This window comes from Gymnoscopelus microlampas (genome assembly GCF_963454915.1).
Source record: "Gymnoscopelus microlampas genome assembly, chromosome: 7".
NCBI lineage: Eukaryota > Metazoa > Chordata > Actinopteri > Myctophiformes > Myctophidae > Gymnoscopelus > Gymnoscopelus microlampas.
Genome location: NC_139944.1, coordinates 20620703 through 20646774, shown reverse-complemented (window position 1 = coordinate 20646774; position 26072 = coordinate 20620703). Strand labels below are relative to the sequence as shown.

At 41.5% G+C, this 26072-nt stretch overlaps 4 protein-coding genes across 10 annotated transcripts in view; 3 read left to right on the top strand and 1 right to left on the bottom strand.

The window, feature by feature from the left end:
• Positions 1-1320: 1320 nt before the first annotated feature.
• On the top strand, positions 1321-6308 carry fam83e (family with sequence similarity 83 member E). 2 transcript variants are annotated; one of them, XM_084061580.1, is made up of 9 exons: positions 1321-1393; positions 1665-2385; positions 2669-2815; positions 4035-4159; positions 4249-4680; positions 5116-5178; positions 5264-5486; positions 5595-5810; positions 5902-6308. In XM_084061580.1, the coding sequence occupies exons 2-9, from the start codon at positions 1918-1920 to the stop codon at positions 6094-6096; spliced, it is 1869 nt and encodes a 622-aa protein (XP_083917706.1). In that variant the 5' UTR covers positions 1321-1393; positions 1665-1917; the 3' UTR covers positions 6097-6308. The 2 variants fall into 2 exon arrangements, with proteins under 2 accessions (XP_083917706.1, XP_083917705.1); XM_084061579.1 differs by having other exon boundaries at positions 5113-5178.
• Positions 6309-7265: 957 nt separating this feature from the next.
• Positions 7266-16704, top strand: utp3 (UTP3 small subunit processome component). 3 transcript variants are annotated; one of them, XM_084063497.1, is made up of 16 exons: positions 7266-7453; positions 8772-8859; positions 9336-9392; positions 9493-9549; positions 10836-10974; positions 11057-11125; positions 11226-11347; positions 11531-11686; positions 11836-11907; positions 12011-12051; positions 12132-12228; positions 12924-13061; positions 14956-15098; positions 15185-15248; positions 15469-15576; positions 16407-16704. In XM_084063497.1, exons 1-16 carry the CDS (start codon positions 7437-7439, stop codon positions 16494-16496), a joined length of 1458 nt encoding a protein of 485 aa, XP_083919623.1. In that variant the 5' UTR covers positions 7266-7436; the 3' UTR covers positions 16497-16704. The 3 variants fall into 3 exon arrangements, with proteins under 3 accessions (XP_083919623.1, XP_083919622.1, XP_083919621.1); XM_084063496.1 differs by having other exon boundaries at positions 12924-13055; positions 15469-16704; XM_084063495.1 differs by having other exon boundaries at positions 15469-16704.
• Positions 16705-16844: 140 nt separating this feature from the next.
• On the bottom strand, positions 16845-19040 carry LOC311049715 (phosphopantothenate--cysteine ligase-like). Of its 3 annotated transcripts, none has more exons than XM_084063498.1 (4): positions 18974-19040; positions 17790-18329; positions 17594-17697; positions 16845-17516 (listed from the first exon to the last, which is right to left on the bottom strand). In XM_084063498.1, the coding sequence occupies exons 2-4, from the start codon at positions 18325-18327 to the stop codon at positions 17193-17195; spliced, it is 966 nt and encodes a 321-aa protein (XP_083919624.1). In that variant the 5' UTR covers positions 18328-18329; positions 18974-19040; the 3' UTR covers positions 16845-17192. The 3 variants fall into 3 exon arrangements, with proteins under 3 accessions (XP_083919624.1, XP_083919626.1, XP_083919625.1); XM_084063500.1 differs by having other exon boundaries at positions 19006-19034; XM_084063499.1 differs by having other exon boundaries at positions 18970-19017.
• Positions 19041-23391: 4351 nt separating this feature from the next.
• The window catches only part of foxj3 (forkhead box J3), an 83573-nt gene continuing 80892 nt past the window's right edge, over positions 23392-26072 (top strand). For both annotated transcript variants that reach the window (XM_084063494.1, XM_084063493.1), the window contains exon 1: positions 23392-23962. The gene's annotated coding sequence lies outside the window, so the exon portion shown is untranslated. The remainder of the gene's footprint in view (positions 23963-26072) is intronic.

Below are 26072 nucleotides of genomic sequence, written 5' to 3'. Positions count from 1 at the left end.
GCTATGCTGTGTTCATTCTTGAAAATGTTTTTACTGTATAAGAATCACTATTCAGATCATAGGTTTCTCTCTTTGTAGAATTCTGTATCTAATCTAAGATCCTCTCTTGGGGGTTCCTAGTACCAAATCCTTTCTAATGAGTAGTCCGCAGCTATCAATTTCGCAGTCCTTCACAGGAAAATGTGTGAGAACCACTCAGCACCCAACCCTGAGGGGTTCCACACCCGGTGTTGAGGGTGAAGGTGTTAGAGGTGTGTCTGCCGACCTTGACCTGGGATGTGTCTGGCAGTCAGGAAATGCAGGACCAAGACACACACCACAGAGTTATGTGAGTTATGTCCCAGGTTAGACCAGTTTAACAGCCAATCTGGCAGGGTCTGTCTGTGGTGTTAAGCTGAACTGTCAATCAACAGCAGCCTTACCCCCCACCCACCCACCCTTGTTGAGGTGTTAATCTCTGTTTGCTTTGTGACATTCATTTACCTTTGTTGTGGATAGTGGAATAGCAAAGTAATGCCATAATCAACTGATACCAAATGGGAAACTTAATTTCTGAAGAGATATTACAGTGGTTAATTAGTTGGGACCTTAGAGCACACCTGACATTATGTCAATTAAAACGTTTGCTTGTAATAGGAGTGAATGTACAATACTTTTATTTTAAAACAAATGGATTACAAACATAAAATAAAAACAGCTGTGATAGCAGGTGACATCGGAGGAAGGAAGTGAGGTATTATGAGTCCTGCACTTGCTTGCAAACTTACCTGTCAGGATAAACCAGTCAGAGTACAGTCTCAGGAGGAGTAAACTATGACATGAATGAGAGGCTCTCTTTCATAGACTGATAATAGATTTGGTGTGTGCCGAAATATTATACAGGGGAACGCCTCAGACACTTAACATAAGTCTATAAGCTGGAACATAGAGTCACTGAGGTTTTTTGCGTTTATTGTTTATTGTTTATCGTCTATTGTTTATTTTAGATCCCCATTAGCTACTGCCTCAGCAGTGACTATTCTTCCTGGGGTCAAACAGTACAATAAAAAAAATTACAGTTCAAGTAAAAAATATAATTGACAAGCAAAAATAAAATAACAATTAAAGAACCAATACAATTTCCACGGTGGACTAAGCATGGCAGGGGCGTCCTCTTCCCTGAGCCAGGCCTAACTAAACCTAACCACATATGTAACTGGTGGCAGTTCTCAAAGGCTCTGTCAGCAGGGCTGAATACCTGGAGCCAACAAGCATTGTGCACCGGCATGGAATGATAATGTTAGGGGGAGGGAGGTGGACACTGAAGGGGAGGGAGCAAATGGAACAATCACAACTCATCTGAGCTTAACAGTATTGTTTGAGACGGAGATCTGTGAGGCATGAAGTCAACCAGGTGAGTCCCTAATTCCTATGTACTGCTAATTGCTCTTTTGTATAGAATAAAAGGTTTTAGATGACACAAAATTAAATGGCACTGTACTACAGTAGGCTACACACTTACCCTACTTCACGTAATAGTTTCTTAAGTCAACATGAGGCTCGTGACTTGCTTGAGACTGCTGATCAAATACAACTTGTTCTGTAAATGCTGCGTCTATTTCTCAGAGACAAACAGAAACTATTCACTTCACTCATGTTTGTTAATGATATTTTATGTGTTTCAGTGACGTCCTGCCCTTAAAGAGGAACATGTGTGAATGAATTTGACTGGAATCTGTACTGCAGAGGCATCGAGGCTGCTGATCACACAAGGGACGACCCCATGGCCAAAGCATGAAAACTCTCCAAACCTTTACAGGTGTGAAAGGTGACACAAACTGGCCGGACTGGAATGGTCTTCTAATACAACTTGGCAACCAGAACTCTGCACTTAGATAAATACAACTCATTCTGAAAACAAAAGACAGAGCTTCAGTTATGTCAAACTCCCAGGAGCAGAGCTTGGATGAGGATGCAGTGTTTTGGCCAGTGACTGAGTCTTGCCCAGAGTTCCTCCACTGTGAGAGGGAGCGTCATGCTGTGGAAAAACTAATGAGCGAAGGCCAAGAGGCATTTTATGCCTGCCTGGGTACAGATCGCTTGGACCGTTTCCTGTCTCCTGAGGAGGTCAGTCAGATAAGTGGCTGGACGAAAGACTACCAGGCCAGCCAGATACAGGTGGGAGCGGTGGAGAATGCAGAGGATGGCGGCGCAGGGTTGCAGGACTACAAAACCCGCTACTTTCCGTCTTTATCCGACACCCCCGCTCCGTGTCTAGACCTAGGATGGCCAGAGAAAAACTCTTGGATGGGACGGGACTATATCAAAGTCCACACAAGTCCCCCTGCTGCAGGGCAACTTTCCATCAGAGAGATCATCAGACGCCACTTGCAATGTGCCTCCCAGGTGTGGTAACACTATACACATGCAGTATGTAATAATGCAATGGATGAGCAAGGTTCTTTTCATTTTAATACAAGGTTTTTCAAATTAAGTCAAAAGATACGAACCTCTGGCATATTATGTGTGGTGACTTTCTTTGCTTGTTCCAAAAGATTTTTTTTTGTTGAACAATTCAATATTAAAGTGAGTGTTGGGCAAGAAAAATAGGTAGGAAGAGGTAGGATTGTTATTTATTAATATTTTGTGTAATGTCTCTGTTGATGTATGTGTGTAATACACTACACAGGTGATTGCCATAGTGACAGACAGATTGACAGACGGTGCGGTCATCGGTGATCTGCACAATGCAGCTTCTCGGGGTGTACCTGTTTACATTATCCTCAACCAGCGGTCCAGTGAGGAGGACTTCACGTCAAACAGGCTCAAGCATCCAGTGAGTCACTCTTGCACAGTCCACTCAAGTCTGAGTTATGCTAGTTGCGAACGAGTGTCACTCCCGCCAAAAATAGCCAATCTACAGGCTTGTAGATCTTTTCGGTGACACAGGCTTGTGACTAAGCATAAATCATGCAGGCTTCAATTGACTACACATCATCACGCACCTATCGGGAAAATATCATAGTATGTGACATTTATTTTGTGTTAATGTGCTGCCTATTGGTTACGATAATAACATTCTTGTTACAACACAGCAGCAGGCCTAGCCTATTGCATAAGGTTACTGTGCGTCACCCCTGACAGGAGGAACTCAAACTATGCAACTCAAACTAACCAAAGGGACCCTGACACACCTAATATCCACTCAGCATGAGTTCTTTGTAAATTCCTGCATTTTCTATCTCTCTTTAACCTAATCATACTAATGAGGATTAGTGCAACGTGTGCATTAAGCCACAAACGTCTAAACTGGTTGCACTGCATTCAGTGCTGTTTGTGGGTCGCTTTAGGAGAGAGAACATAACTGTGGTTAACTACAAAGGACGACACAAGGCGAGGGGGTGTTTTAACCGCAGACCACTTCAACCCTAGCGTCCCAATTCTGGGGGCGAACATTCATCAAAAATAGCAGATCTACCAGCTCAACATGACACATTGTGAGCTTGTAGATGACTATCTACAAAGATATTTATTGTAGAGCAGAAACAGGACGGAGCCTATAGAGCCCTAGGGGGATACCTGTCAAAGAAGTAAACGCCCTGGGGGATATCAGTCAACTAATTATTAAGTTGTTTCTTGTATTTGTTCTATATTGTAAAGCGTCTTTGAGTACCAAGAAAAGCGCTATATAAAATCGATGTATTATCATTATTATTAAGTAAAGGGTTTAGGTGGTTAAACCCTATACTTCATTGACTGGAGTGACCCAGGGGTGTATACTAGGACCCCTCCTTTTCTAATTTACATCAAATCTCTTCGCCGAAAATAGCCACTCGCGTCTTGTGAGCTTGTAGATCTGACTATTTCGCCAGATGTTCCACACAGAATAGGGACACTAGGGTTCATGTGGTTAATATCCATGAGCGATGGCTCAATTAAACACCATACAGTCATGCAATGTTCTGTTTGACCATGACTAAATGTCTAACGTGCTATGTACAGTAGTACAGTAGCTGCAGCGATGTAAATTACTATCATGTGTTGTGCTCCCATAGAATATGCAAGTGCGTGTTCTTGGGGGGAAAACCTTCTGTTCGAGGGAGGCAAAGATGGTGGCAGGGGAATTGAAAATGAATTTCCTCCTGGTGGACCTATTGACTGTGATTCAAGGCAACTACAGGTGACACAGACAATGCTTTCAAACCTGTTCCTATTATATCTATTGCACGCTCACTATACTGACATAACAGTCTGTTTTGTGTTCATCAGCCTCACCTGGACAGATGCCCACTTGCATCGACAACTGGTCACAATTCTAAGCGGCCCAGTTGTCGAATCCTTCGATCGGGAGTTCAGGATCCTTTTCGCCGCCTCGTCCCCCATCTCGGACACGGGGAAGGTCACCAGGTCCCCGGCGTTTGTGCCCCATCGACAGATTGAGTTCTCCAACCACCATCACCCTAAACATCATCCCCTCCTAGATTATGCCACTACGCCCCCTCCGCCTCCACCTTCAGTCCCTCCCCTGGACTGGGAGGCACTGGGGGTCTTCCAGGGACGCGGTCATTTCTCTCATAGCCCTGTCAATGATCACGAGGAGATCATCCTGCCGCTGGAAAGGCCACTGCAGAGCACGCAGACCCCTGCTGTGGAGGAAAGTGCAATCGGCGGGAAAAACATAAAACCAGTGAATGAAGCTAGGTACAGTATTCTGCTTAACATCTTAACCACATGAGCCCTAGCGTCCCTATTCTGGGCATGTCATAATAGGTGAATATTTGGCAAAAATATCAGATCTAATCCTAAACCGATTCTTTATATATATAGTGTATAGTATTAGTGTACAAAAAACTATTAGTTTATAGAGTTTATAGAGTTTATATAAAAACAATTAGTCTACTGTACCACTTTTTTGAGAAATAATGGGAATTTACTTCTTATCTCTCTGTCTTATCTCTCTCACTCTCAACTTATTTCTAATGGGTTGTCTGTAAATAACTTTACAATCATTCTCTCATTATGCGTGTGACAAAGATCTGCGTGCGAGTTGGGACATTGAGTTGTTAATAAGTAACATTACAGAGATTTTTGTGGTGGTAACATTTGTTGACATGTTCCTGATTATTATTGCAGCAGCAACACCCAACGCTCTCCGACAGATAACCACAACTCCACCACCAACCTTGAAATTCAACAGAGGTAAAAAAAAAAAGAGAGCAGAGAACACAAAAACACATATTCATACATTTTTATAATATAAAAATGCATGTCTCCCCCCTTCCAGAGTTGGACGTAAAATAGAGAGAGTCTATAACAGGCAGGTTTCTAATGAGGAGAGCACAGACTCAGACAACAGGACAACAAGACCTGGTGGAGACAGGAGGGAACAGGAGTCAAGGCACAATACAGGGAACCTTTCTTTATTTGAGAAAAGGCGCTCACGGGCAGAGAACATTTTGGAGGAGGGCAATAATATGGATGGAAATAGCGATAGCCCAGCATCTAGGGTATGTTATGAATAGACATGAACATAATTATGAATAGACAGACGGACATGGCATCATGTCACCTTTCAAAAATGCAATTGTACCTCACATAGGCATCTCTCTTCACAGAAACCAATAATATTGAGGGTGCAGGCGCAGTCGGAGAGCTTCAGTTCTCTAAGTGACATTATGAGAAAGCTAAAGCCAAAGCAGAGCTCTTCAGAACAACATGCAGGACGATCGAGGGCAGCAGTGTCAGAACTGAGCCAGTCCATGATGAACCTGAGTGTTCAGGCTACAGATCGAGAAGACATAGGCTCCGCAGTACCAAGACTACAGGGCAATGTAAGTGTGTGCATTGTTCATTTTTGTGCGTGTGTGAACACAACAGAGACAAAGAGACTGTACAAATGTCTTTCCTCATTTTGTCCTACAGTACTTTGACGCTGGGCGAATGACACCAGCCTTTGCGCTGATGAGGAAGAGGAGCAACGAAGTACAATCTGGACTGGCCAGAACTCCAAAATCGTTTCTGTCCAGTCCGAGGCCCCGGAGCTCCAGTTTTGGACTCCAAACGGACTGGCGAAGACCACAGAAAGACCAGAAAGGAGGACACAGAGAAAAGGAATGAGGGACTCCTTCTTTCACTGAGAAAAGGCAGCTATCAGTAGTCACAACTAGATAAGTTATACAATATGCAGTGTTATACAGTACACAGTTATGACTCTGAAAGCAAAAATATTTGACCACTGTAATTTGTTAAAGACCAGGATCTGTTTTATTGTTATATTTATCATTTTCTTGGAAGACACAAGCAAATAAAGTAAGCTGTGTGATAACTGACTGATTATTTCACATTTGTTTTTATCTTATCATGTTATATTATATGCCTATATATTAAACACACATGCACGCACGCGCAGGCACACACACACACACACACACACACACACACACACACACACACACACACACACACACACACACACACACACACACACACACACACACACACACACACACACACACACACACACACGTGTGAGAACATCAACATTTTAGGACGTCAATTTCCTGAATGTCATTTAAAAATCACACCCTGTGTGAAGAGAGTGGTGCCTTTGATGAGCCCTGTATTGAAACATTGATGTTGTCATCAATGTTTGTTTATTGGACAGACATACATACATACATACGGACACACGTACAAAGTCAGATATAGGAGTGGTTGGCACCACTCAAAAATTCTTGTAATTTTGAACTAGAGCCGAATATAGATCTGCAAGCTCATATGGTGTGAGCTTGTAGATCTGCTAGTGCTATATTCCATGCGTGTCACTAACACAAGAATAAATCAAGAATAACTCTAACCCTAAACCTAACCGTTAAATGTCTAATCTAAGTCTTTCTTAATTCCTATAGCCTAACTCTAAAATTCGTGTTTAACCATAAACCAATCATTTCTCTTGTGAGGACCATGAACATTGTCCTCACAACGTCTATATCTCAAATTCTATTTCTACTAGGGGATATTTGTCCCTCACAAATAGTAAATACACACGCACGCGCAGCAGACACACGCGCGCGCGCGCGCGCGCACACACACACACACACACACACACACACACACACACACACACACACACACACACACACACACACACACACACACACACACACACCATACAACCATAACCACAACCATACATTAGATTACCCGCTAGAGGGCGATATTCAAACAGAATAGGCTGTACACTATGTGTCCATCCGGTTAGAACGAAGAAGACATCCCGGAAGCACATGTGGAGCCTTGCTGGTGAATGTGTACTGCTGTGAAATGTGTTTGTGTTTTGAATACTTTTATCATTTAGAATTAAGTTAATTGTCGAATATAAAACGGTTGAATTAGTTTTACTCATAATCATATAGTTAATAATCTGGTAGCGGAATAAATTCTTGCAGTTTTACATCATGGTTCGGCAAATAAGGTAAGAAAACAACACTACAAGCAACGATTGTTAACATTTAGTTTCAGCCAACAGCACATCATGTGTCTAAAGAGCACTAATAACCTGATCAGATAAAACTGTTAAAACGTTGTCCACGTTTAACCCTTCCATTGTGTTAAGGGTCATTTTTGACCCGTTTTAAGTCTTAAGTTAAATAGGTAAAAAGTACCCTTTACATTTCTTTACTGCATGGGTTTTCAACTGGTGGTCCGTGGACCACTGGTGGTCCGTGGACCACTGGTGGTCCGGGTCCCTGACCATGCATTTAGTAATGTAGGAAAGTGAAGATTTGTATTAGATTTGATTTGATTTTATCGACCACTAGTTGAGAAACGGTATGATGTATGATAACGCATCAATGTTGTCTGTTATCTTGGAAGTCGGATGTCAAGAACTTCCACAGAAATGGGAATTTCAAGGGAAACTGTACCGATTTACCTGGTTGAGTCAACATTAGTAGGAAATGTGCCCATATCAATCACATGTGCTTGCTCATACATATGTTGCAATGAATCAGTTAACATGAGTTTAATATGGAAGGTTAAGAGAACAGAATAAGGGCAACCATGGTAAAGGAATGGATCAGTGGTTAATAATATTTAAAACAAATGGAAGCAAGCCTAAATAAGCAAGTGCTTTTAAAAACAAGCCCAAAAAACCTGCAACTACCAATTTTCACAAGCAACTTAGCAGAAAAGGAGCCGACATGGCAACACTGGTGGGAACCAAGAAAATGGAAAATGTTTTAAAAGTATACATGAACATGCTTAAACATTCGACAATTAAGGCATAAACAAGAAGTTTAAGGATAGAATTAAGTCTGATAATGATGTACCGTGCATATTCACATCATGTATACTTTACATTACTTTACTTACCATTACTTTACTTACCATTTTTTATATTTTATCTTTTAACATTTTGGACAAAATAACCAATTTTACATCGAGGTGCCCAGATGTCCTGTATCCTGAACATATGAACACTGTAACATTATAGTCTTTGATCAAGACTATCATAGATGTATTTTATCGAGTCTGACTTTTACTTAATAGATATGCAAATGTCAAAATCGATTAAAAAACATCTATGATAGTCTTGATCCGAGGCTAACTGTAACATCATCTTTAATATGCAGAGAGTGAGACGTGTTATTAGTAAACAATAACAAGTAGCTGCCTGTATATTAGTGCTGTGTTAAAATACAGCTTGTGTTGCGATGTCCAGGAGCAGATGTGTAATGTTACAAATATTAAGTAAAATAAATGACTAAACACTTCAATGCATAAACTTTCAGGTTAAAGAAAGTCAAGAAGACTTACGAGAAAGAGAAATATGATGAAGATGATCCTCGAGCCTACAAGGACATGCCTGTCCCGGATAAGGTGAGGCGGTGCAGCACATCACCAGGTTTAGGTACATGCATGTAGTAGACGTGTTGCTCATTACATGAAACTTAAACTTAAGAAAGAAGCAACACTGCCCTACAGTGTTATGCAAGAAGTTACATTATTGATTAGCATGCTAGCGATGGAAAGAGGAACGACTTGAATGCACTTTATGAGACTGTGAACAATGACATTGTGACAGGATATTGTATACGACTCATTTATTTTTCTCCCCATTATATTTTCAGTGTTTGTTATGATTTGGCTTCTATCAATTTCCTTTTAATCTCTGAGTTTAATTCAAAATAAACCATAGAGTACATTCTTGACCTGATCTGCTCTATCTGGAAAGTTTCTTTAAGTAACTTATATTGTGATTTCATACTGAACCGCTGCTAAGGGTTGACTATATTTATTGCTATTTCAGTCAAAAATCTGTATTTAACATGCGTTGTCTCATTTCTCCATACCAGACATCTGTGCAGTACACAAAGGACAAGATTGACGAATTTCACGATGCAAAGATTGCGGTAAGTTTCCATTCCCATGGATTGTTCAGTAAGGTGGGGTCAGTAATATATTCATGGTCACTAACAGTTTTTTTAAAATTTGTTATCAACTATATGATAGAACCTCCTGGCCCGAGGTGTGCATGTGGACAGCGACCAGGAAGACATCGATGATGAGGTGAGTGAATGCACTTATCTGGAAGTAATGGCCAAAAAAAAGAAATTCAAACTGATTCACAATATTTTGTTTCTCTCTACACAATGTAAAAAAGAACAAGATATAATTCCAACATAAGTAGGCCATAACCAAACCACTAATGAACACCCCGCCCCTGCCCTACTGCACGCTGATACTATACAAAACATAAAGATTGAAATTAAAACAAAGTGCAAGAAAAGTTAACCTTACTGTAATATAGAATTACATCTTTTCAAGAGAATAACCTGTACTGTAGCTCTCTGATAGTTAACTATTTTGTCCATGAAATGTGACATCATTATAAACCCAACCAGGGTGTCGCACAACGCACACTGTCTGGTATTGGTGTTCACCTAGTCTGGGAATCTTCGGCTTGGATCCTGGACAACAGGGGCGCGGCCACTGAGTTCTGATTCAAATCAACAGCCAATGAAGAAAAGGGGGCGGGATCCACATGCAGTGGGTGTTGCATCTAAATAGGATCGACGGGAAGCAATTTCCCCTTGAGAAATTTCGGCCGGCATTGTTGTGTACTGCTGTTTGCCTCTCGTCGGACTTTTTAGACGAGTTGCACAGCTCTCAGACCGGTAAGAGGCGGGTCCGCTCAGATTCTGAGCGTAAGTTACATCCCGCCCACAAATACCAGGGCTCTGGCCCAGAAGTTCCTCGCCAGAGCTGGCGAAAACTTCTGGGAACTCAGATTAGTGTTCACCAGACCACAGCATCTAGAACACACTGTTCCAAATTCAGAAATCTTTACCTGAAGATTGCTTGCCGGTACATTCCATGCACTTGACAGTTCCAGCAAGTTGAAAGTTGCCTCATTGTTGTACAAGACAAGACTACTCATATTTTCATTTATATGCCACGTGTTTACTTTGTAAGTATAAGAGAGGTGTTTAAACTAGTTGGCATTGCTTGCTGAATTCTTAGTGTGTGTCTGTCTGACTGACTGGCAGTACTTTTCATGGACGTAGTATCCGGCAATGTCTGTGAAGCTGGGCAGATTGGGGCATTGTATGTTAACAGAAAGCGATATGATACCACATTTTTGCATGTATGGTGTATAAAATCTTGTTCCTGTGATTCAGACATTTTACGCACTGTGCAGAAACATGAAATGGAATGAATCAAATTGACTAGCCCTAAATGAGTGAATCATTCGTTTGCTTCTTGGTTTGGTCGTGTCAGACTATTTGTGCTCAACAAGATGTTTGCTCTGTTTTGTTTCCGAGATCCAGCACAAGTTCTGTTAAATTTTACAGGAGGAAGTGATGGCCCTGGATGATTCTGAGTCAGGCGAGGAGGAAGAAGAGGATGGTGGGGAAGAGGAAGCTGAAGAGGAAGGTGAAGAGGAAGAAGGGACCGACATGGAGAGTGACCTGGAGGGGAAGGAGGATGGCGGTAATGAAAATAGGAAAATGCAGAAACTCAAGTTTGTACATTTGTCACCGTCCAGCTTGGCTAATTGCGCTGTGCTCCCTAGACCTCCCTAACGATATGGCATGGGGGAAACGCAAGAAGACCTTCTACGACTCTGAATACATGGCCACTAGTAAGCATCTCGGTCTTCAACCCACATTATTTATACCACAGTAAATCTGTTGCTTGTGTGTTTCTAATGCAGGCTTTGAAATTCGTACTTGTCATTGCAGAAGGGAAAACACGGGAGGAGATTGAAGCTGAGGATAAAGAGGAAGAAGAGGAAGCTAAGAACATTCAGAAACGTTTGGCTGCCAATCTGAGTGAGGAAGACTATGATCTAAACCTTTTTCAGGTACTCCTCGTAAAATAATTATAATAATTCAGCCGTGATGACAAAACTGAAATTGTGTCTACTTTGCTTTCTTTTAATCTTTCTGAGACAGGTTTAGCCTTATATTATATGTGTGTGTGTGTGTGTGTGTGTGTGTGTGTATATATGTATATCTATATCTATCATATGGCTGTGTATGTGTAGGAATTTGCTGTGGAGGAGAAGGATGAAGAGAAGGTAGTGGAAAAGGAGGAAAGGATTGTGAAGGACCTGAAGCAAATGTCCCAGAAAGAAAAGATGAAACTTTTGAAGAAGGAATCACCAGAGCTGCTCGAGCTCATCCGTGATTTCAAGACAAAGGTAAAAAACACATGCATACACAGTACACACATACATTGGGGCAACAAGCCCGAAGTTGTTTACAGGTTTGAATTTCAAAAAACAATTGCTGCTATTTGAGTTTCCATACATTCACATGAAACACTGCTGATGCATTGTGATGTTTGCAGCTTACAGAAATTAAAGATGAGCTTCAGCCCCTCATTGAGATGATCAAAGCTGGACAAATTCCTCCAGGCAAAGTGAGACTATTTAAACTCAATTTTCAACTGTCAATTTACCAAAGACAGAGAATGTATCCAAACTAGTTCACTTATCTGTAATCATGCACTTGTTTTTCTAAAGGGGGCCGATTACCTGAAGACAAAGCATCAACTCTATCTGAAGTAAGTGTTAATTAAGTTGTCACACTGCAAGTGTGTAATAGTCATTTATTGAATGTGAACTAATCATTTTTCCCGTACAGTTACTGCACAAATATCAGCTTCTACTTGGTCCTGAAAGCAAAGAGAATTCCAGCACATAACCATCCTGTGATAGAAAAACTGCTCACTTACAGAAATGTAAGTAATATATTTTTGGTTGGAAACTTCTGACAGGGTTCCCACGGTCATGAAATTCCTGTAAATGTTTAGAAATTCCAGGCCCTGGAAAAGGTTTGGAATTATTTGAATGTTTTTGGAAAATGTTTGTCTGATTATCTGTTTTGTTGCATGTACTGTAGGTGCATGTGCAACAGGGCTTCTGACTCAGGGCGGTCAGTGTGCGCCGAGGGCACCTAGATGTAGTTTTCCTATTCGCAATGCAGGCAGTGTGTCCCCTCAAATAAGGTGTGGCTTTCAAACGATAGCTTTAAGTATTAAAAACTAACTTTTTAAAACGTTAAAGGTTTTGAAAATTCATTAGTAAAAATGTCTGGGAACCCTGTTCTGATGTTAGCAGGTGTGTTTTTTAGCTTTCCAGAAGCTCTATTTTATACTTGGGCTATTTGATTATAGCCGATCTGCAAGCTCACAACACATTGTGACGAGATGCATTGTGAGCTTGTAGATCTGCTTAAAAATCTAAAATACAAAAAATATTAAAATTTGACCCAATGACCAAAATGGGGACACCAGGGCTAATGTGGTTAAACTGGTGGGTTACGGTGGATCATCAGTAATGTGAACTAAACGTGTTGCTGTTCTGTATGGCAGCTAGCAGCACTACCAAACGGAACTCCCATAGTTGACTGAAATGTGCATTTTTCTTCTTGCAGCTGATCAATGAACTTAGTGTTGTAGATTCTCGACTTGCACCACAGCTTCGTAAGCTGCTATCAGAAGAACATAAGGAAAAGACCTCTAGGCTGCCTGGTGAATGCGAGCAGGCTGAAGTCTCCAGTAAGAAGGTGAAGGTGAGATATTCCACTTGTTCTTCAATTAGGGTGTTATTAGTAGGCAGGTACATACAGCAGGATACTTGGTCCATTATGCTGTCCGCAACCTTTTTTGGCGCTCGCCGACAAAACCTCCCGATCTGACACCGATCTGATGCAGATCGGCCTTTGAACGGCGAGATAATGCTCGCTGTGTGTGAAAGGCTCAGCGAGACAGACGATCTGGCCGTGATCATCCGCTCTGCGATGGTTTTGCGACCGTTTTCAAATATCTATCTGGTTAGATATTCGGCCCTGTCGCAGACAGGAGATCAGACAGTATCATACAGTATGAAAGGGTCTGCGAGGAGATCCACGCTACAGCCAATGATAGCACATTACAGCAGCCACCGTGGCTAGGAGAGGATCACTGGACCTGACCAAACAACAACAAACAGACCCTCCCCCGCAATATTACCGTCCTAGTCCTGTTTTAAGTTAAACATTATAAAACTGAATGAGAGAGTGTGAGCTGTGTGTATTGTGTGTGTGTGTGTGTGTGTAATATGCGTGTGCGTGTCACTGTCTAGCCTCGCATGCCTTTTTTGTTTGTTGTTGCCAGATTTTGCTAGAGAAATAAGCAACCAGATCTATGAAAACAAGCCCAACAAAAGCGACTATAGGGCAGGCCACATCAGCACTTTAACCTTATATACAAATACATTGCATATTTTAAAATAGCCGATCTACAAGCTCACAACGCATCGCAGCTATTTTCAAAGACAAATCTTGAGAAAATTGTGGAGTATTTTCCAAATCCACACAGATCTTGTATGGGGGTCTATGGCACAACATATCTTCAGAAGGGGGGAGGTCTGCGGACAAATATAAATTTGGGGGTCCTTGCCATGAAAATGTTTGAGAACAACTGGCTCAAACAACATTAGGAAACAAGACCAAATAAGCAACTACACTTTCAAGCAACAGAAAAACAATCCCAAAGTCGCTTATAATAAGCGGACATGGCAACACTGACTGCTTCTGACGAGAGAGAGGGAGGGAGAGGGAGACGTCAAATTAAAATGAATTGGAATAAAAACAAATACATGTATGTATTGGGTCTGACTCTGGACAGCATCGTAGTGAACTATCCTACAGTGTGTAATCCCTGGTCGGGGATCAATCTATAGGGTGAAAACCACAACGATATATGACAGCCGATTTCAAGAAATAAACTCCTGTAGTGTGAAATGCTTAACGATCGGACGACCCCCGACCACTTTAAAAGTCCTACAGAGTGTACCTGCCCTTAGTCACCCTTGGTGTATGATAGGCATTTACCAGTAAGACTCCCTAATCGGGAGATAAGCGACCGTAGGTCACATGGCATTTTATGTGAGCTGCAGTGGCAGGGGGTCCTCCACTGGGGGCGCCACCACTTTTGCATCCGTTCTGGAGCACCAGGAGTGGGTGGTCCCCGGGAATGCCCCGTGAGCAGCCCCGTTGGGGTGGTCATTTGGTAATTTGTCCACATGTGCTCATTTTCTACACTTGGGGGTCCCCGAGGCCGCTGGGGGTCCCTGGAGCTCCGGGGGTCCTTGGAGGGTGTAGTTTGGCAGGTAAGGAGTGTGTGTGCAAAATCTGGCATGGATCGGGGCAACGGGTGCGGAGATATGAGCAGGGCAAAAGTGTGACGGACGTGTGTGACGGAGTGACGTGACGGACGGACACCTGGAGCAGGTTTCTATAGTAAGTGCGACCTACGGTCGCAATCAGACACTCTAGGACAGGCTAGATTTCAAAATGTAAATAACTAGACATGTAGGAGATGGTCATTTAGAAATAGCTTTAGAGTAAAACATGGCACTGTAATTACACAGAGAATGTACCCTAGCCTTTATTTTCATGAGCAACATTGACATATTGTTGCCAGGTGTCTGAAGCGGCTGAGGCAGACGTTGCAGGAGAGTCCGACTCTGACCTGGATGAGGAAGCAGCCCTGCGCTTCTACCAAGGAGTAGAGGAGAGGTTGAAACTAAAGAGGAGGAAGAAAAGCGCTGACCCAGAGGCTGAAGAGTGAGTGATTTGTATCAAGAGTCTTCCAAGGAGTAGAGCTGAGACAGGCTGGATGAGGGCTCTAATATCTATTGTACTTGTTTCAGATTGGAAGAGGCTGGAGAGACAGAGGAAATGGATGGAGATGCGAAGAGAGCTATCACATATGAGGTAAAGTACCATTACAACAGCACATATGGAATTATATTATGGTCCCAAATACATGGCATGAAGTCATTGTTTTGTACATCATATTTTATTACATCACATTATAGTTTTAAGATCATGATTATGTACAAAGCATCAGACCGTAAAGTAGTACATTCAATTGTCTTTCCACATTTTAACTTTTCCTGCTTTTCTGATTATGCTCTCACACTGTTTTCCACAGATGGCCAAGAACAAAGGACTCACACCAAAGAGGAAGAAGATTGACCGTAATCCCAGGGTCAAACACAGAGAGAAGTACAGACGGGCCATTATTCGCAGAAAGGGCCAGGTTAGTAATCTGCATCATGATTGGAAGATGTTATCATTGAAGCCTATATATTTCATTGACCACTATGGTTGGAAGATTTTATCATTAAAGCCTATTTATTTAATTTACCACCATGGTTGGAAGATGTTATCATTAAAGCCTATATTTCATTGACCAGTCCCCAATCGTTTTCCCCCTCTACACCAAATATTTTGGCCGAAAATAGCAGAGCTACAAGCTCACAGCGCTCAACAACACCATTTATGAGCTTGTAGATGCCTAATGTTGCCCAGAATAGGGACACTAGGGTCCAAGTGGATATTGGTAAACATTAAAGCATTATCCCTGAGGCCATTTGTTGTAGTTGGGGTGGATTACATTTTTAGAATCACATTTTAGAGAAAGAATAATCTGATACTGAACTGTTATTGTATCACATTTCAGAAGTTTAAGTTAAAAAGGTATAAACCCCTTAACTACATTATTCCTGGCATGTCATAGGCGACAATTCTCAAAAATAGCCTAGGCCTATATGCATGCCATTCTCTGGTGTTGCACGGCAAAAATGTCAGATCTATAAGCTCACAGCGACAGAGTTGTAAATCAGCTATTTTTGTCGTACGACGGTCAGGCTCATTAGGTATATTGGGTTAAAAATAGGTAATTTCAAATATTTTACAAGTACACTGTTCAGTACCCTCTACTTTTTATCTTACCCTTTTCATAAAAAAATATGTTTTTACATTATCAGTCTGGTGGAACAGGCCATACATTTCACTGCACATTCAGAGCAACAGTATAAGCAAATAAATCTTCAAACTAAATACGCTTTAACTCTTCATATTTGCCAGGTCCGTGAGGTTCGTAAGGAGGACGCTCGATACAGTGGAGAGCTGTCTGGTATCCGTGCTGGAGTCAAAAAGAGTGTCAAACTCAAGTAACCCACCCAAACCGCGGTGCCAGATGAAAAACAAAGCACGCTGCCAAGGGAGCTGACTTGTCAATCGTGACAGACTGTACCGGGCAACCTTTATATGTAAACCATGTCTTTGAATTATTCAGATGATCATTGCTTCGATTTGACGTGCAGTTGTATTTCTATTTTACTGAATTGTTTTGATGTAATATAAACAAACTTCTCAAACATGATACAGTTACATAGGCCTTTTTACACTTAACACCAGAGGTACTTTGCATATAATAATTATAAAAGGAAGGCAATATGTGTAGTAATACACTAAGTCAACATGTTTTCTTGACCTTGAAGCAAGATAAAGCTAAGCCATATTTTACAAGGTTTCTCCATAAGTCATAGATTGTATATCTCTTGTAAACTAAACCCCTTTAAAAGTCTAACTTTCAATAACAAGTAACCATTGTGAAATAAGCATAATGTTCAGTTCTCAACCTCGCCTGCCTGAAAAGAGTAGTCTATGTACGATTGTATACAGCGAACACAATTTTACAGATGTGTTGATTAAATAAACAAAATCCAACTAATGATTTGTTTAGTCATTGACAGCCCCACTCCCCAGTAGAACAAGCAAGCATGAACATCAGCCAAATTGCAAGGGTACAGGCCTACAGACAAAACCTAGCCAAGTCATTAACTTGCACACTACTAGCATTTTAAACAGTCAGCCATCTTTGGTAATGAACAGGCTGTGTGCGGCAGTCAAGTTGCTGACAATTTGATCCTCTATCTCAGCCCCTTTATTCACGTCCTCATCTGTGAGGATCAGCTCAGCCTGCGTGTCTGGGGTCACCACCACCACATAACCCCGCCTGGTATCCAGTACGTTAGCCACCACTGCCTGGTGTCTGTAGGTGTCAAGAGCGCTTCTCGCCTTTTTCAGCAGGATGGACGGATCCGTCTCCAGCTTAAAGGAAATAACGAATGCCTGTGGTGCCCAGTCCTTCACCAGTGGGGACAAGATTTTAGGAACCATTTTCATGCTGATCTGTGGATGGAGGGAAAATGTGTGTAAATCAGATGAAAGATGACGATAATGTATTAGTTTTGGTCTATTTTACTCACCTGAAGAGGTCCGTTGGAAGACTGGATTTTGTGTTCAGGCATATCAGATGCTGGGATATAGAAATCTGACACAGCTGCAGCCAAGTAAAACATGGCCTTGGAGCCTAAAAAGAGAGTGAACATAGATGCGTTAGGGGCAATTTAGACCAGACAAGGATGACATGCAGCATAATTCATACGTCAACCAACCACATACCTATTGTGCTGAGAGCCTGTGCTGCTGCTTTGAGGAGGTGCAGGTATTCTGACAGGGTGCTGAATTCGATGGGCAGAAGAAACCCATCTTCTTTCACCTCCTGGTAACGCTTCAGGACTTTGGCGATGTTGGGAAGTGCCTGCTGGTTGACCACCACTTGACCACAACTGCTGGACGATGCTCCATCTTCATGCTGTACCTGTAGAGTGTCCAGTATGTTTATGCCAGAGTACAAGCGTGTGTAAGGATAAAGGGACCGGTGCCTGTGTAGGAAGATCACAGCATAGCCAGAGTCTAGAAAGTACTCCGCTGAGGAGGCTCCACGCCTCCCACTGCTGAAATTGTCGAGGAAGCGAACAGTACGGGACTCCAGAGGAACCTTGGTCCCCCCTGACGTGATGAGGACAACCCTGCGACCAGCGGCCCCATGCCGCTCTGCAAAAGCACTCATCTGCTTCTTGACATCTTCAGCATGAGAGGGAACTGCAAACTCTTCAGCCAGCTTCCCGTCAATGGTGGCTTCTCCGTGTTCTGCCATACCTAGAATATGGGAGATATTAGACCCCTTTAACAAAGCACTCAAAACGCATGGGAAAAATACTGTCAAAGTTACTAGACAGTGACCACTGTTTCTTAATGTCTGGTCCGGGGCCCACCAGGGGTCCAAATGAAAATGCTATTATATTATCATCTTTGGGACCCTAATCTACACTGTAAAATTCTTAATGTTCATTTAACTGAGATAATGATCCATTTGTACACTCTCAGAGTTACAGACCCGTAAGGGTCCCTCCATTTGGACCCCGTGGTGGTCCCCAGACAACCCCACACTGAGAACCAGCGATCCAGAGGATTCCAGACAGTGAATCCATGTTTAGCGGGGTGAAATAAGATTCTCTTATCCGTTATATCCCCTGTGTTAGCCATGATGGTCATAATAATATTATGACCACCATTACTGTCATAACATATTATGTTATGAGTATGACAGTAATGTATCAGGGCTACCCCTATATTATTTCTTCCCCTTGGTAGTTCTTCCCAGTAAGTAGAACATGTAAAACATAAATGCTGCACAAGCGTGGCTATTTACAAAACACACAGCAAGGGGAATTTCAAGTGTGTGGTTAATTAATAGCACTTAATTTCACTAAAGAGGAAAACAATTCGAAGGATTTACCTACTTTTCGCTAAGAACGTCTGTGTCAGTATTCACCTTCTGTTGACAACTTCCACACTTCCTGAATGTTCTTCTTCGGTCAGCATTAAAACACGTGGCGTTTCCACTAAGATCGACAGCGCCGCCCAATGTCGTGGAAGTTACTCTACAGACCCTTAGGTGTATAACCAACGGATATTATACCAAGGATATTTGATAACTGAACTTTTTTGATCGTGTTAAAAAACAGAACCCTTGCTAGTGAAACAGTAATACTACAGTGGCGCGGCCCGAACGTCTAGTTTTATACAATTAAAATGTAAAATGTAAGTGACAAAATTGTGGTGTGACCAATAATTGTGACATAAAACTGTTTTTTTTTTAATATTTTTTTAAATCCCAATTCCTGGGTTTTCCTGTCCCTTTTATAGACTTTGCCGTGATGTATACGTGGTGCTCCCGCGATTAAGTGTACATCGTTCATCTCCATATTTGGGCATGGCAATGGATGATGTCCATATTTTGGATCGGTCAGACGTGACATCACATCATATGCCTGATGTCATACAAGTCCCTAGATATGCAAATTTGGGCACAGAAGGATGTCCATGATTGGAAAGTGCATAGAGGCCAACAGCACAGACCATGGCCTTTTTATTACAATAACACTTTACAAAGCTAAGCTTGGGCCTTATAAAGTTGGACCTAGCCTGTCAACCTTTACATCAAATGTGATTAAATATTATTCTTTAATATAATGTTAAATGTTCCAGAATGGGATTTTTTTTTACCCTGTGGGGATATAGGCCCTTCCCTGTCTATTTCTTAATTTAGAATTAGGTTAGTCCAAAACTCCTATAGAAGGTAGACAGCTCATTTTAATGTGCATGCATAATTTAAACCGTGTGTGTGTGTGTGTGTGTGTGTGTGTGTGTGTGTGTGTGTGTGTGGGGGGGGGGGGGGGGGGGGGGGGGTATACAATACGTGCAAACAGAATAAAACATAGGTCTTCTGCTACTACACATCATCGTAATTACATGTCAGTTGATTCGTTTTAGAATGTTTACCTATTTCTTCCGATCATCATTGGATCAAGAGAGGCGCTGTTGCACCATGAACACAAGACAAATCTGTGCTTCTACTCGGCAGTGTCTGAACACGATTATAAGCACTATATGACCTGATCAACAATCTTGGCATTGTCTATCAAGGTTGTCAGTTCAACCTTGAAGCATTTTACTATATTGAGATATTGAAAACAAGCATTTATTAACAAGGTTAGGCTATTATCAATGCTGCAATCGGTGAAACAACTGTTAATTGGAGGGTTAAAAAATATATTTGTCTAACATTGTAAATTAGCCTAAAACTGCAACTACTATTAAATAATTTGGAATGTGTCTTCTTAGATGGTAAGAAAAAAAACAAGACAATATTTTTTTAATGGGGCTGTGAGCATAATAGACATATATACATACATTTAAACGTTTTAGTTAAGTGATTTATGCATACGATAGTTTTTTCGTCATTGAATGTTTTCAGTCTGTTTGTTTTGGAGCACAATGTCTGTGGACAGCAACTAATAGACGAATATAGAACAACATTATTATGCAATGTATCACACTTTAAAGAAAACGTTGCATAATACAGTTTTAAACTTTTGAAACCATTGGACTTGAAAAACACCTCACTATTTAAGAACACATATTTTTGTTGAGCTTTCTTTGCATCCATTGCAGGGCAATATTATGCACATATTTAAGCATTGCCTTTTTGTATATGCTTAACTCAGAGGTCTTCAACAGGGGAGTTACTACAGGGGGTCCGCAAAATCTTTGTGTGATTTTTACATTAACCACTTCAACCAATTATCCCTGTTCTGAGTAGAACTTTAGCCACAAATAGCAGATCTACAAGCACACAGTGCTTGACAGTGCAATTTTCGGCAAAGAGGTTTGGTGAAGAGGGACAAAAGCGCAGAGTGAAAGGTCAAGTTTACTATAGACAGTTTGAAGTGGTTAATCTGGAAATCCACATTAACATGAATCCAATACACTGATGATAGTGCTGTCAAACAAGTCTATGGAGCTACCTATGAAATCTATGAAAAACAAATTATACAAAATATAATGGGGGTCCCTGCTTTATCTCTGACTCTCTCTCAGCCAAGGTGTCCTTGGACTGAAAAAACGTTGAAGACCCCTAGTTTAACTCAAATGTGAGTGACGCATGGTAAATAGTAAACGATTGCACTAGTTTATGTGGCAGCAGAAATGCTGAAATGTTTCTTGTTTGTCGTTCTTCTGAAAGTAGTTCCGGCCAGGCACTTATCAAACATAAGGTACTTATTTGACCAGTGTAAATTCTTAAGGCACATCTGACATGTGCCTGATGACAGCACAAAATTACTAAAAGAAATAGCAATAAACAAGTAATAAAATAGAAATAACTAAACTATATCAACAGCACACTACACACTGTAAGGTGTGCCTGAGGGTCAGTGTTCAGACTTTGAGGGGGGCCTTGAAATGCCATGGAAATGGCTTTTAGAAGTTATTATGTAGACTACTTGCATAAGCATTGATGTGTCATTTCCTCCTGTAAGCTCATTTAAACATTATCTGTACTGTAAGTTTAAAATAATACTGATCTTTTAGAATCAATATACTCTGTTATATTCAATTGTGTGAGCTATACCAGTGGTCCTTGAGGGGATTCCAGGGGGTCTCCAGCTAAATCATTGTTAGTTAGGAACTAAATGGACAATTACAGGTCTGAGAGTGTACAAATGAAACCAAATGGACCCTTATGGTGTCCATTTGGTTACATTTATACACTCTGAGAGTTATGTGGACTCTGTGACCTGATGCTAAGCTGAGGGTCCTACAAATTCAAAGATTTGAGAACTGGTGAATTTGGCCAGGGACAGATTAGACTCATGGAGGCCTTGGGCCAATTATCTTTTAGGGCCCCCTGCCCAGAACGGGTAACCGGCTGGGCTACATGCAAACATGTGTGGGTCAAGACAGGTGCTTACCTGTAGACGTTTTATCATACAGGATTTACAGTCTATAACTTAGAGTACTGGTTCTCAGCGTCAGCGTGGGGTTCAGGAACCCCTAGGCATCCTTTAGGGGGATCAAGGGGGTTCCAGGGGGTCCCCAACTAAATGATTGATGCCTCTCCACTTGCTTCTACCATAAAATGTAGCCCTACTTCTGCATACAGACACACAGACACACATGTGCAGACACGCGCACACACACATTCAACTGCACACAAAGTACTTGTTGTTTGTCGTGTCTTATGTTTGATTACTATGCTTAACTACTTGTTTATTATTTTAGGTGAGAACCTTGTATAAGCCCTATATGGGTTTCTTTTCTCACCTGTACTTATTTCTGTGTATTTTAGTGATGCTACCTTTGTACTGTTTTTATTGTGCGAATAAATAAAACAAAACAAAAAAGATTGATAGTTTTTTGGAACTAAATGGACCCTTATGGGTGTGTAATTCCAGGAGTGCACAAATGTAACCAAATGGACTGGTGGGTCCATTTGGTTCCATCTGTACACTCTAACAGCCAGTCCACACCAATGATTCACGACGCAACTCCTTGCAACAGGACAACAGCCTTTAGAGTTAAATTAACACTGATGATTTTACAGTGTAAATTACCCAGAAATACAAATCTTCAAATTAAAAAGTTTGTGCATCACTCAGAGTATTTACACTATATTTATTTGCATGTTAAAACATCTAAAAGTACTTGTCAGCTCTGTTAGTCAGACGCTAGTTCTGTTCCGGACGATGAGTGGCTCACATATTTGAACGTTAACCTTTGTAACACTAATATGTTAGGCACGTTTAAAAAGTTAAGGTCCCTGCTTTCATGACTGTCATTTGGGAATGTTATTGCTTTTGTACTTGTTCAGATTCAGAGCTTCATGCATGTCCTTTTTGTAATTGATTATTTTTTACTAGGTAGATATTTTGTATAGAAAGGCCTAACTAGGGACTGGGATCGCAAATTAGCCTCGGCTATAAACCCCATACACAATGCAACGGTTTCATGTTTTTATAACTTGATACATAGTTTTTTTTGTATTGTCCCTGTCAAAATAGACAAATACACAATATGAATACAATAAAATAAATAAGTTGTCGATTGGCCTCCAAGCCCAAGGTCCCTCAGGGGCCCCTGGTAGTCAAAGGCCCCTGCATGGTCCCTGGCCCGGTCCATAATCCATCCATGAACAATAAAACATAAATTCATCCATAAACTATTGGTTTGTCTTAAAAACATATAAGGAAGATCTGCCTGATGGCCGACACTCAAGGCCAAAAAAATACCCTATGTGTGTACCAAATGGCAGAGTCCCCGGATGTTGGCTGGGTTGTCTAGAGAGAGAGAGAGAGAGACAGAGAGAGAGAGAGAGGCGAACGGGAAAAGGCGGAGAAGTAGAGAGAGAGAGAGGGGGAAAGAGAGTGAGAGAGAGAGAGAGAAGGGACGCCACGGTCTCTGGTTCACCGGCGAAGAAAAGAGCGTTACAACACGGATCCACACAGGACAACCGTCAAGAACACACACCTAGGGGGGGAAACACACTTCTAGCTGGAGAAGAAGAGCTAGAAGAAGAAGGGGGGAGAAGTCCTTGTTCCAAAAAAGAAGAAGAAACTCCCCTGCTGGATTAAGACAGACAGCGACACACACACACACACACACACACACACACACACACACACACACACACACACACACACACACACACACACACACACACCAGCCTTCACCCAGAGAGAGTAAGTGAGCAGAAGAGAAGAGAACACGGGAATGGAAGTTGAACTCGGGCCCGTGAAATGGACGACTTCCATGGGGAAGTGAGCCGCACTGAAGTTGTGGGGATCAGGCTCCGTGAGCAGGCCCGTGCGTCGTGAAGTGGGAGAAGGAGAAGGAGAAAGGAGGGCATCCGGGGACAAGCTTTTTGGGCGACGACTCATTTCTCTTGGCGGGTCAGTATTCTATAACCACAGAGTTCTAGATTCTAACACGTTTTTAATGCCGTTTCAAAAGGTGGCTTTTTTTCCCACCGCTGCTGCTATAATAATAACTCTGCCCCAAGTTGACAGCTGTGGTGGCGCTAGCCTTTTGCTGCTAGCACACACATATAACATCCACACACACACACACACACACACACACACACACACACACACACACACACACACACACACACACACACACACACACACACACACACACACGCCGCGCGCTCAAACACACGCGCACGCACAGTGACAACTGACAGAGCAACTTTGACAGCTAGCCTAGCTGACTTTAGCAGCCTGCTAACTTGTGTGTTGTGTGTCTTGTCACTGACCAAACATGGGATCTACGACCGCGTTAAAGGGAATCTACTGCTGCTGCTGCTGCTGTGTTACAGCGACCCACTACCACTACTACTGTGTTATAAAGCCCCATTTCGCCTATGGTCCGTAGTCTCTGCTCGCCGACAAGAACAGATCCTTACAAGCTGGAACGTCAGCTTGTAAGATCTGTTCTTGTCGGCGAGCGACGCCGATCGTTCGATGGGGTGTATATATTTATAGCCTTGGATCAAGACTATCATAGATGTATTTAATCAAGTCTGACTTTTACTTTCTTATCTATATGCAAATGTCAAAATTGATAAAATACATATATAGTCTTGATCCAAGGCTAATATATTTATATATATATAAATTAAGCTCCATAATATGCCTGATCGTCTCCTCTGTCGACCTGCTGTGATGGTATTTGGTCATCAGCTGTTGGAATGCGTTGGGTTGTCTGTCAGTCCAATATTATTGTCAGTCAGAGAGCTAATACCATTCTCTTAGTCTCTGCCTTTTAAAACCTGCTGATAATGTTATGTTAGGCTCAGTTATTTTTTTCTTCTTTTTTTTGTCGCTGTGTGTGGCTGGATATTCAACAAGTGTAGACTTGTTTTAGTCAAATGTATACTGTAGTATACCACAATCATTTGAATTTCTACTGTAGTGTAGCTGCATCTGTTTGCGTTAGTGAACCTCCACAGTCTACAGTATAGTACAATGTGGGTCCTGTCTGTGCACAAGTCTCTCAGGGCATGCATCGCATGTCTCTATTTGCTTTTTCATTTTCGCATTTCACAATTCTGTGTATGCATAGTGTAATTATGTAATGCAATATATACTGTGTGTGTGTGTGTGTGTGTGTGTGTGTGTGTGTGTGTGTGTGTGTGTGTGTGTGTGTGTGTGTGTGTGTGTGTGTGTGTGTGTGTCTATATATATATATAGAGATAGATAGATAGATAGATAGATATAAAATGTATATATATGTGTGTTTGTATTCAACAAACACACAAATAGGCTATTTAAGCGTAAGTCTCCTCTTTCAAGGAAAATCAGGTTAAAGCTGGTTTGGCTTCTAGATGGGTTTATACCTATACCATTACCTAACCACAAAAGATTATGAATATCCTCCTGCGGAATGCCCTCCTTTCGCTGGTAGATTTTATGCTTCGACTAACAAATTAAAATTTCCATTATCTTAGTCAGCACCCACATTAAAAGGTCAGACCCGGTTTGCGTCTTAATCACCCAATCTTTAAATAGCAGACCTATAGCCCACTGTCTGGATCTAGGCTTTCTGTGCATGCAGCCTTGAAGAAACATGTTAAAGTTTAGATTTGACTCTACCAACAGTGTTCTGTTTAACTTAATCCCTGTTCAAAACATTTCAGAAGTAGACAATTTACGTGTCACATCATGATGGTTTTAGCTTGTACATCGGCAATTTCGTTTGAATCTTGATGTTTGCCTATAATGACAATGAAATTCCCTTAACAGGGACGTCAGGTTGAAAGTGAATAGTAGTTTCAAGAGTAGTTTCAATTTAGATTTGTCTTACACTTTCTGATTCCCTGAAATGTCTACTGTTTATACAATACGTTTTATTATATATGACTGTTATTGAAAAGACACTTAAGCTCTATTACAGTATGCAATCTTCTTGTGAATAAAATGTTATTTTGTCCAATCTGTAATCTGCATGGTAGACTATGTTAATACAATTAAATGTATACACATGGGGTGGTTGTAT

Bases quoted from the DNA above. Each gene is read 5' to 3' on its own strand.
- fam83e (XM_084061579.1), top strand. From the start codon at position 1,918: ATGTCAAACTCCCAGGAGCAGAGCTTGGATGAGGATGCAGTGTTTTGG. The intron at 2,386-2,668 runs GTGTGGTAACAC...TACACTACACAG, and splicing joins ACTTGCAATGTGCCTCCCAG to GTGATTGCCATAGTGACAGA. The intron at 4,681-5,112 runs GTACAGTATTCT...TTATTATTGCAG, and splicing joins AAACCAGTGAATGAAGCTAG to CAGCAACACCCAACGCTCTC.
- utp3 (XM_084063495.1), top strand. The intron at 8,860-9,335 runs GTGAGGCGGTGC...TCTCCATACCAG, and splicing joins ACATGCCTGTCCCGGATAAG to ACATCTGTGCAGTACACAAA. The intron at 15,249-15,468 runs GTAAAGTACCAT...TGTTTTCCACAG, and splicing joins AGAGAGCTATCACATATGAG to ATGGCCAAGAACAAAGGACT.
- LOC311049715 (XM_084063498.1), bottom strand. From the start codon at position 18,327: ATGGCAGAACACGGAGAAGCCACCATTGACGGGAAGCTGGCTGAAGAG. The intron at 17,698-17,789 runs GTATGTGGTTGG...CTCTCTTTTTAG, and splicing joins ACAGGCTCTCAGCACAATAG to GCTCCAAGGCCATGTTTTAC. The intron at 17,517-17,593 runs GTGAGTAAAATA...CTCCATCCACAG, and splicing joins CTTCCAACGGACCTCTTCAG to ATCAGCATGAAAATGGTTCC.